The sequence below is a fragment of the Manihot esculenta genome, chromosome 16, assembly GCF_001659605.2.
Source record: "Manihot esculenta cultivar AM560-2 chromosome 16, M.esculenta_v8, whole genome shotgun sequence".
In the NCBI taxonomy this organism is placed as follows: domain Eukaryota; kingdom Viridiplantae; phylum Streptophyta; class Magnoliopsida; order Malpighiales; family Euphorbiaceae; genus Manihot; species Manihot esculenta.
This window is the reverse complement of record NC_035176.2, coordinates 11,283,947-11,296,120: the sequence shown is the minus strand read 5'-3', so window position 1 is coordinate 11,296,120 and position 12,174 is coordinate 11,283,947. Positions and strand designations below refer to the sequence as shown.

The 12,174-nt window shown below is 36.6% G+C and overlaps 1 protein-coding gene across 1 annotated transcript; it reads right to left on the bottom strand.

Moving 5' to 3' along the window:
* Positions 1-7,948: 7,948 nt before the first annotated feature.
* On the bottom strand, positions 7,949-8,320 carry LOC110603218. The gene has a single exon (XM_021740923.1). The coding sequence runs from the start codon at positions 8,318-8,320 to the stop codon at positions 7,949-7,951; it is 372 nt and encodes a 123-aa protein (XP_021596615.1).
* Positions 8,321-12,174: the final 3,854 nt, after the last annotated feature.

Genomic DNA, 12,174 nt, shown 5'->3' with positions numbered 1-12,174 from the left:
AAAATTCATTAGATGCAATGACTTCTAATGATTTGAGCATATTCAAATAGAGCAATAGGGTCTCCTATATTTTTCTTTAATTGAGAGTTAGCATCATAAGAAGTATTTACTGGTTTGACATCGAAATGTCTAGAATTTTTTAGAAGTTTCTGAACATAATACTCTTGCGATAGCATTATACCATCATTCTTTCTTATGATTCTAACATCCAAAATTACATTTACTTCACCCATATTTTTCACATCAAAATTAGAAGCAAGAAAACCTTTTGTTTCACATACTACATCATAATTTGTACCAATGGTAAGCATGTCATCAATATATAAATAAATAATCACACATTCACCATTCATAAGTTTTGTATATACACACACTTCTATACTTCAAGAGAGGAAAAAATATAGTTAATCAAAACTTTGTCAAATTTTTTATGCCACTATTTAGGTGCTTGTTTCAAACCATATAAAGACTTAAGAAGTTTGCAAACTTTCTTTTCTTATCTAGAAACAACACAACCTTTAGGTTGCATCATATAAATTTCTTCTTCCAAATTTTCATTTAAACAAAGTTTTTTTAACATCCATTTGGTGAATAAAAAGTTTATATATTAATGCTAATGCAATTAAAATTGTAATAGAAAAAACTATAGCCACAGGGGCCAAAGTATCAAAATAATTAATATTTTATTTTTGTGTAAAACTTTTCGCCAGCAATATTACTTTATACTTATCAATTGACCTATCTGGATTATATTTTCTTTTAAAAATCCTTTTGCAACTAATAGGTTTAGCTCCTGGAGATAAATATACTAAAACCCAAGTATCATTTTGTGTAATAGAGTCAATTTCAGTTTTGATTGCTTCTTTCTAAAAAGGAATTTCAGAAGAAGTAAAAGCTAGCGTCAAAACATTTACAGGATCATTTTCAAGCAATTCTCTTTTCTTTGCCTTTTACTTCTTCTTAATTCGTTAGAGGTATTTTCAAAATTATTCTGACTTTGAAATTATATTGTTTGGGTGTTTGAGAAAAATTTTCACTTTTTAAAAGAAAACTATGTTTAAAAAATTCAGCATTTTTGTTTCAATTATTGTATTACAATTAAGCACAACAATTTTCAAAATAAGAAATATATAAGCAACATTATGATCAGCATAACCATTAAACATATAATCTGAGGTTTTAGAACTTAACTTTCTTTTCTTAGGGTCAGGAAGCATAACTTTAGTTAAACACCCCATACTTTTAAATATTTTAGATTAGATGTATAGCTCTTCCAAAGTTCATAAGGTATTTTATCAGTTTTTTTATAGGAAATCCTATTTTATATATGACAAGCAAATAATAATGCTTCTTCCTAAAGATCATTAGATGTAGATGAACTAACTAATAAAGCATTCATCATTTCTTTCTACTCCACTAGATTTTGGTAAATAAGGAGTAACTTCATAAATTATTCCTTCTTTTTCATAAAAGTCATTAAATAACACATAGCTAATCCATTTGTTCAGAGAACTAGCACTCCACACGAAAACGTTCGTGTGGATACCATTGAGTGTGTTCGTTTCAGAAGCAACACCATCAGTTCGAAACAGTTTCTTTTCGTCAAGTCTAAAAGGTTAGTCTTTTTATTCTTCCTTTCGAATTAAACGAAGCACTCGAATCTTGACTCTAATACGTATGTGGAGCTTCGAAAAAATGGAGTCCAGCCACGATGGGACAAGGAGGAGTCTTTGGACCTCTTCTAGAGGATGGCCTCGACACAGAGGATCGATATTACCATAGCAATGAGAAACGCCACCTGGCAGAGCCACATTTAGGTGGACCAGGCTCAGGCTCTTCACTCGCCCAAGCTTCTAAACCTTTGGGAGAGCACATCCCATGCTACTGAGCAAGGCATTTTTCCTTCTAACTCTTTTTACTTTTAAAACTACCTTACTTAATCACCTTTTGTTTTGTGCAGATATGGCTGGGACAAGGAACAAGTTTTCTGAGGCGGCATGTACTACTCGTAACGGCAAAGCTGTTGCTGGAACCACCGGTCCCCCTCCAAAATGAGCTCATCGTGTAAAGGAGATTATCATGCTTCCTCCTCCCCCTCCTCCACTTACTACTGAAGAAACAGCCCCCACTCAGCCCAAGTTTTCTAAAAGGGGTGGTCTACAACTGTAGCATCCTAAAACCCATAGTCAAGAATTATAACATGACTAGGTATGGGTTAGGCTATTTCACTATTAGAGAAAATGGCATTAGGGGATGTGTTAGCTTACTCTGAGCTACTTAGGGGAGGTGCTAGAATAACTTTAAACTGCTAACAACTGAATCATAGAAAACTCAAATAAAGAAACAGACATATCTAGAAATAAAGTAGACAATGTGATTAGCGAGCCATAAACGAGTCACTTTTAGGAGGTGCTTACAGTTTCTCGACGTGCTTGCTTCAGGTGCTTTTTAAAATCTAACATGCTTACTTGAGTGAAAAGGACTTCTAAAGGCTAAAAGCATAATTTAGTAGGTCAATATATAAATATTGAAAGTTTAAAAATTAAATTGAAACATGGTAAAGATAAGTGTGAATGTGGAAAGTTTAAAAATAAAATTCAGTTTAGTCTTTCATGTTTTCCACCTCTTCACCTGAACCCTCCATGTGTCACCTAACTAAGCATGAAAGAAATGACAAAGCAAAATAAAAAATGGATTGTCTTCTCCACCCATCTTATTGTCATACCTTATGCCATTGAAAAGTAAACATTTTGCTTTTTCTTTCTTTCACCAAATTCAAGCCAAACTCTCACCAAATCAACTTCTTTGTTTAACAAAAATTCACTCTAAGATCAAGAGTTAAAGAAAGAGCCATATACTGAAAGAATTGAAGAAGAAAAGTTTAGAATTAAATATACACCAAGCTTGAAAATCAAAGGTGAGCTTAGAAATGTGTAGGAAATATCATCTCCTCACTTCTTCATGCATGAATTTGAATTATAAAGCTTTAATTTTTAATTTATTCAATCCTTCCCTAAGAAATAAATTGAACTAGGTGAAAGAACATTAAAGGGAAAGGAGATAGCTAGAGAGTAGAAGTGGAAAAGAAAGAGAAATTCAAGAAAGATTTGGTGTTTGTATGATTTTCTATTTTCCTTTGATTTTTTCATGGATATGTGAAGTTAGGGATTGGTTCTACTTGCTGGAAATGTTGTTTCGATTGTATAAGTATGTTATATGAAAGTTAAAATGGTGTTTGAAAGGTTTAAAGTAAAGAAACCTAACATGAGAGCTAAAAGTGTAAACCTGGCAGGATAGGTTTTAAAAGGGCAGCATGTGTTAGCAGCTTCATAACTTATTGTGTAGTTATTAAAATTAGGCTCAAAATATACCAAATGAAAGCTGATATAAAAAGCTAAAACTTTCATGAATTGACTAAATTCTGAATCTGTAGGTAAAATGATGTAAATTGTAAGTGAATCTAAACTGAACACAGTGATAGAGCATCTGGAATAAAGTGTATTGATTATACCATAATTATGTACTCAATAAAATTTATTAAGACCAGTGCCGAATGAATATTAAGAAGTATATCTAAAATATTGTAGAAGACACTTAAGCTTGAATTTGTATGAAAATGCATGAATCTGATATATTTTGTGATACTATAAACAAGTACCAATACTAGACTGATTAAACCCTTATTGAGCAGCTTATAAAGAAAAAAATCATAACTTAAGATAGGGTGATCATATTTATATAAATTATATCTTGTTGAAAAGATAAGACATAAATACACATTTGTTATGAAGAAACTTAAGTCAAATTGTAACTTTAAATTACTTGAAAAGTTTATGCAATATATGGCAGAATGTAGTTCTCTCAAATTGGAATGCATAAAAATTGGCATGCTTGCTTAATCGGTAAGAATTACGCACGTACTTGCTTATCGTACTTGATTTTCACACGTACTTGCTTGACAATAACGCCTATTTATGCATGATGATTTGAGTAAAACTTGTCATTCTTTACTTGTTAATATTACGAAATGCAAGAAGTAAATTGACTTGACGCAATATTAAAATGCTAAGTCAATAAAGTTTACACTATTTGCCATGAGTTTCTCATCTTGTTAACCTTGGCATATGATATATGTACTTTGGAAATGAATTCAAATAGCTTCAAATAACATGCATTTATATTGAAAAAATTGATATATTGAATTAATGATACTTGGCCCTAGTAAACTTAATAGGAGTCAAGGTTAGCTTAAGGGTATGACATGCCATATAAACATACAGAGTTTACAATATTGCTACCAATACATGATCTATATTTGAGATTACAAATTAGGCACCTCATAAACATGGCTACAGAGTCTTGCTATCACAGTTTTAGCCTTTGAGCCTACTGTTCGGCACCCTAGTGCCTACCATTATAACTCCTTATCTACCTAGTCGACCTTACTATGTGTTTATAAGGGCTGAGAATCTAATTAAGATTGATGCTTGATTTTGTGAAATTACCAGTGAATGTTAACATGTTTGCATCTATTACATGCACTAAGCTATGGTGATTTGCTATTAATATAAAATGTGTAATAAAGGCAAAGGAAGATTTTTTTTATTGAATGTGAAGAAAATTCTTGTCGTGCACAAGGATACATATGGCACTTATATTTTATACCAAAAAGTTTGACAAGTATGCTTTGTATCATGTTAACTACATTTGACAAGCTTGTAATTGTTTACTTAATTATCTATATACGTGAACATGTTTACTCTATTTTATTATTTGTTTGTAATCACTCACTGAGCATTAGCTCAGTGTGTTGGTTTTTATCTCTCGCAGGTTGTAGATAAAGTAGGCACAGTGGAGGCATCAGAGGTTTACATCAGACATCAAGGCCATTATCATAACTGCTTGTTTTGAGTCTCCGAGTCATAGTACAATTATATTTTGGCATGTACATATTAAATAGAGTGGGTTATGAAGGTTATGTAAATCAAATAATGTAATTATGTATGGATAAAGAAAAAGAGCTAAGCGTTTGCATGTGATGATATCCGTGGAAAAATAAGGGTGATGTTGTTATGAAATTTACTTGGCCTACCTAACAACTTGGTAATTACAGAGAAAGGAAATTGTTTAGTCTTAATATATCTAAAAAGGCATAGTTTGTGACAGTCCTTGCTCTGTCTACAATTTGATAGGGTAAGGGGTGTTACAATTAGTGGTATTATATAAATCAAATAATGTAATTATGTATGGATAAAGAAAAAGAGCTAAGCATTTGCATGTGATGATATACATGGAAAAATAAGGGGTGATGTTGTTATGAAATTTACTTGAACTACCTAATAACTTGGTAATTACAGAGAAAGAAAATTGTTTAGTCTTAATATATCTAAAAAGGTATAGTTTGTGATAGTCCTTGCTCTGTCTACACTTTGATAGGGTAAGGGGTGTTACAGCAACAGTCCCTGTTCAAGCGAACTTATCACAAGAAGAGGCTAGAGCTGGAGCCACATGGCCTCGGGGCATCCAACACCTGGCACTAGCTCTGAATAAGACAACATCTATACTCGAGGATCCCCATCTTTCAGTCCTTATTGCTAAGAATTCTTTTAGGCCTGGGGACCACCATCACCTAAATGAGGTCAAGACCGATAACCTCCTCGACAATATTATCTATTTCGCAATAGAGAGTGCCCTTTGTGCTTATATGGCTAAGGAGCGGAACAAAACTCTAAGGTGAGAGTTCAGGGAACAAGAGACAGAAAAAATTCTCCTACAAGAGGAGTGCTTGAGGCTGAAGGCTCAGGTGAGGAAGTGGAGGGCACTATGAAAGAGACACTGGAGCTTCAGGAAGACCTGGACGAGACCAACACTTCAAAGCTTGCTCTTGAGAATTAGGCTAAAAATTTTAAGGATCAAGTGGCTATCCTCCAGCGGCAATTCTAGGAGCTGGCAGTCTCAGGCTGAGGAGAACCGAGCCGCCTCCATTAGGATTATCGAACTTCAAGAGATGGTGGCCTAGGGAGGAAAGATGTTCATTGATGGCCAAGACTCAATCAAGAAGAAGCTAGCAAAGCGATTTCCTAATGAAGATTTCGCTTGGATCAATGATATCTTCCCGGAGGAGGAGGACAAGGAAAGGTAGGATGAGGAAAAGCCAACCGAAGACAATCCCTCTGACTCAGCTTCTAATGTAATAACCATAGATGAAAATGTAACAAAAGCTCGGGTGGAGGCAACTAATGACGTCCTTCTGTCCTATAATATCCCTTTAATGAAAAACTTTTCTTTATATCTTGTCATTATTTTTACTAAATGTTTGTAGGATCATCACCCGACCAAAAACCTCATCCAATTGTCTCCAGATAAGACAAATAATTTCTAAAAAATTGCTAAGTGGGGTTAACTCCCAGTCAAATACCTGGTAATATCTCTCTTTTATCATAAAATAACTTAAATAAAATTTATTAATGGCACTTAACACCCGGTCATTAGCCTAGCAAATACCCGCCTCGTGGTTATGGAATAACTAACTTGGAAAAATAATCAATCAAACTTAACACCCAGTCACTATAATGCTTTAAAGAATTTACTAATACCGATATCCGATCATGAGCTTGGCAGATACGCACTTTGCAGCCTTGGCATAAGAATGTCTTAGTAATTTTTATTAATCGAGACTAACACCCCGTCATAAACTTGGCGGATACCCGCCTCATGGCCTAGGCATAAAATACCTTAGAAATTAATTGGGAGTGACACCCGGTCATGGGTCTGGTAGATATCCGTCTTATGGCTTTAGTATAAGAATGCCTTAGTAGTTTTTATTAATCGAGATTGACACCCGATCATGAGCCTAATAGATACCCGTCTTGTGGCCTTTTTGCAAAAATGCTTTGATCAACGATCTTTAACTTTTGGAGAAGGAAATCCACCGTTCTTCATAACTGAATAACAAAACATATGAAAAAAATACCTCGTTACGTGTTATTGATAAAATTTCCTCAGATTATAAACGTTCCAAGAATGGTAAATGACTGGCCATATAATTTGGCCAACTTATAAGACTCCGGGCGAATAACCTTCGAGACCCTAAATGGTCATTTCCAGTTTTCACTCAACTTATCAGACCCATCACTACTGCCTATTACATCAATTCTTTTAAGGACTAAATCCCCTACATTAAAGGCACGTGGTTTGAGTCTACTGTTGAACATTCTAGACATCTTGTTTCTATAGACTGACATTTTGATTGCAGCCTCTTCTCCTAAAAATTCGGCTTGATCCAGGTTGAACTGTATTTCTTTAGGGTCTCTTGAAATCTCAGAGTGCTGTATCCTAAAACTACTTACTTGGACTTCCACGGGGTTACTGCCTCAGCCCTATATACAAGATAGAATGGGGTTTCCCCTGTGGCTATTCTCGGGATTATTCTATATGCCTAGAGTATGTGGGGCAATTCCTCAGGCCAATTTCCCTTAGCTTTATCGAGTCTTTTCCTTAATCCTTGTAGCATCGTCCTATTTGTAACCTCGATCATTCCATTGGTTTGAGGATGATATGTGGAGCTAAATTTTAAGTTAATCTCTCATTTTCTATAGAAATCTTTAAAGTTAGAACTCATAAACTGAGTTATATTATCAGTGATTACTACCTTTAGGATTCCAAATCAAGTGAAGATGTTTTTGCTGATGAAAGAGATTGCCTATTAGGTGGCAATGGACTAAACTGCCTCAGCCCACTTGCTTAAATGATCCACTGCCACTATTACAAACTTTCTTGATTCGGTTGCTTTTGGGAAAAGGCCATGGATGTCTAGCCCCCACTAAAAGAAAGGCCAAGGGTTTCTTTCCATTGGTTGCATTTCTCTAGGAGTCCTTGGAATGCTCACATGCTCTTGACATCGACGACACTTCTAGACAAGTTTCTTTGCATCTTGCATTATTATTGGCTAATAGTATCCTTGCCTAAATGCTTTTTGAGCGATCGTCTTAGCCCCTTCATGACTTTCACAATCTCTTTCATGGATATCTTTAAGGATTTCCCAACCTTCATCCTCCGTTATGCATCGTAGCCATGGTTGAGTTGATGATCTCCTGTACAACCAACAATTAATTAGTGCATATTTAGAGGACTTTCTTCTTACTTGTTTAACTGATAATTCATCAGCTAGGAATTCATCCTCCATTAAAAACTTATACACCGGTGTCATCCACGTTTCACCTTCCTCGATAGGAAAAGACTCATCCTCGTCGGTTGCAAAAGTATGTAGCTCTTCGAATTGGAATGGCTGGGTTAAGTGTTGTTCACTTGCCATGGCCATTTTGGCCAGATAATCAACTTCTTCATTGTCACTTGTAGTCACATGGTGAAGCTCACAACCACCCTACCTATCTTTGATCCTCACCATTAAGGAGCAAACCTTTTCTTCATATTTGGCAAGATTAGGCTCTCAGACTTTAAGCTATCATTGGCCTTGATTAACAATCAATTGTGATTCAATAAAACTAATAAACTTATGTATACCTATTTTCGCGATGATTTTCAATGCCATAATTATAGCCTCGTACTCAGCTATGTTGTTGATAGCATTAAAAGCCAGTTTTGCCGCATAGTGCAGCTTTATCCTAGTTTGACTTTGCAGGAGGATCCCAATTTTGGAATCCCTGGCTCCACAAGCTCCGTCCACCTAGACTTTCCATTCTTCGAGAGGCGGTTCAGAAGTTTCTTGACTCGCGGTTGTCGAAGCCGGTCAAAAATAACCTTTCTAGTTATCAACAATTTTACAACTGTAGATAGTGGTGAAAAGATTGAATCCACAGGGAATTGAGAACTTACCTATTTTCCTTATCAAGACCAAGAGAATTAACTAAAACAAAAATAAACTGAAAGAGAAATAAACTGAAACGAGATAAAATTGAATCAAAATAAAACTGAAAGTGGAATAAACTCAAAACGAGATAAACTGAGAGCAAACAAACTGAAAGTAAAATAGGGGGTTTGAGATTGATTTAATTAAACAACTACTGAAAGCAATAAAATAAGCGAATAATAAAATAAAAGAGAAATAAATAATGAGAAAAACTCTAGTTGAAGAATTGGATCCACTTCAGTTGTTGGAATTGATCATTGACACTTAGTTTCTTTTGATTGATTCAATAGATTAGTTATGGAGATGGAAGAAGCTTCTCACCACCATGTCTCTCCTTATGATTAAACCAATTAGGGAACGTCCTCTAATTAATTACTAATTAACAAATTGCCAAGGAATGTTCTTGGGCCTTAGGCATCAAAACAATTATTAATTGCATGAAGAGATAGAGAGATCCAATCCTAACTACTCAAACGCATGAGATGTCGTTAGATCATACAATTTCCTTAGTTTTTACACCAAGTGTTCTTATGTTTGAATAATCCAAGCAATTACGGACTTAAATCATCCAAACTAACATATTATTACTTTGCAATCAAGAATCAACGTAGATCTAAACAACAAAGCAATATTGAAATCGAAATGGCACCAATATTGAACAACCAAAAGTTAAACAATGTTTGATCAAGTCTCCCAATCCATATAACAACTAAAGTATCACCTAATATTCAACTAGAATAAAAGATTTCAGCCTCTCATGGCTGAAACAAAAACCAAAAATAAAAGAAAAGAAGAAAGGTAGAAGAAGAGATGTGAATCCCGTAGGTGCCTCCAAGGGGGCTTCAAAAAGCATGGGGAGGCTCCTTATGTGTCTTTTTATAGTTGAAAGTGCTGCCCTAGGTCTCCCTTGCTTCCTAATTAGTGAAGAGGCTGCCCAAAGTGCTACCCATGCAAGTCTTGCCGCCCAACATGTCGCAAAAGAGGAAGGTGGCGCGGCTTGTGCTTCAGAAGAGGAAGGGGCGTGCGGCTTGGTCTCAGAAAGGGAAGGAGGCGCAGATTGTGCTTCCTAATTAAGTTTAGATGCTGACCTTGCTGACCAAGAGGTACTTGCTGCCCAAGTTGTGTCTGAAAAGGAAAGATTTGTGTTCCAAAATTGTTCAGAAGGAAAGAAGCGTGCACATCTTCTTCAGAAGGAAAGTGGCGCGCGGATTGGACTGCAGAAGGGAAAGTGAATCTGTCCAGTCTTTCCTTTTTAGGTGGAGCTTTCATTTGAATTTTGGATGCTAAACGCAGAAGAGGCAAGTGCGTCTTCATGAGATCTTGCTACCTAAATAGGAAGATATGACTGCTGCAGTATGTGCACATCTTTGAACAAGGAAAGAAAGATCTGCGATTTGAATTTCAAATAATCTTCTGACTGAGCTTTTCTTATTTGCTTTTTCTTCTGCACTTTCTTTATTTGAGGACTTTCCTTTTCTGAAATCTTTCCTTATTTGGCACTTTCCATATTTGAAAACTTTCCTTTTTTGGCACTTTTCATATTTGGCACTTTTTGACAGTTTTAAGAGAATTTTCTCCAGATTATCTCTTTACACCTAATATCTGCAAAACATGATTAAAGCCACAAAATTAGGCAGAAATGGTGTAAAATAACATCAATAATATCATGATAAAATGGACTAAAATATGCTCTATCATTTCTAAAGGCAGAGTCATCTCTATAATGAAATTGGTTACTGCCTGACCTTTCATCGCATTTCTCGGGACATACTGATGTCGAAGGCTGACAGTACTACCACCCAGATGACAACCGCCTTGATAGTTCCAGCCTATGGAGTACCTTTCATAAGGGATAATTTTTTTCTAACCTCTATGATGTGCGACTCAAAATAGGGATGCAACTTTGTGGTAGACATTAGGACTGCGAATGCCAATTTCTCGAGAGGGGGTGTAATACCCGGCTAGACTCCGATATCAGGATTCCTACCGTCCGGTGGAATCTCGGGTGTCGGAGACTTCTAAAAGGGTAAAACCATGTTTTTATAAAATGTTTTAATGCATTTTATGTTTTTAAGCAAGAAAGAAAATGAGTTTTTGTATGAAAATAACCTTGGAGGAAGACCCAGGTTCGGCCGCCGAACATGCATGCACTTTGGGAGTGCTTTAGGCCCCCGAAGGCATATGTGAGGGGAGTCCAGGTTCGGCCGCCGAACCTTATGTTCGGCCACCGAACTTGCATGCGTTGCGGAGGCCCGTTCGGCCTCCGAATGTGGCCTGGCCAGCCACCTATAAAGGGGTCCCTTAGCCGAAAACGGGCGAGCTTTTCTCCCCATTTTTGGCCAAGGTGAGCTCTCCGCCGTCCCTCACCGATCTTGAGTTTCTTCCTTCAAATCTTTTAGGATTTTCATGATTTTTCACTTTGTTTTGAAGATTTTTGAGCTTAGAGCAAGTTTTGAAGCTTGGAAGACTCATGAGCTCTCTCCCACCGTTCTACAAGTTTAGGTCGTCTCTCTCTCGATCTTCAAGAGGTAAGAGCCGATCTTAAGCTCGTTTGAGCTCTCTCCCACCTAAAGTGCCCTATTCAGCCTTCCTTTGCATGTTTCCTATGATTGTTTTATGAGGTTTTAGGGGGTTTTTGGGGAGTATTTTAGAGTCATGTTCATGTATGTTTGGTCCCTCATTTGAGTCCACCTGTGTAGGTTCGGACCCGAGAAACCGAGGAACCGAGGACCCCAGTAGTGAGTCAGCTGCTTCAGTTCTTTGTCAGAGTTAGCCTGAGGTGAGTAGAATAAACTTTATGTTTTAAACTAATGCAAGTTTTAGCATGAATCATGCATCACGAATGCCATGTGATATAATAGGTTGTTGCATTAGAATCCACGAAAATGTTGCACTGCATTCTTTGTTGTGGATGTGGGTGAATGCTGTATGATCCAATTAGTCCCTGAGGAAAGACCAGGACCCCATTCTACGGCCTGGCACGGTATGAAAGACCAGGACCCCATTCTACGGCCTGGCACGGTATGGAACGCGAAGACCAGGTGCCCAAATGAGGCCCTGGGGCAATGGTAAGTAATGTATGATATGACAGGAAGACCAGGACCCCATTCTACGGCCTGGCATGGATATGATGCCGGAACTATTTGGTGACAGGTTCACCCTTGATGTGACTTATTTGTGATATGATGCATTACATGATGGCATATGTTTTAAATGTTTTAGTATTCTGCTCACTGGGCTCTAGTACCTCACCCCTTTCCCTATATCCCCCAGGTTTGTAGGTACGGGCTAGATCAGGGTATCCA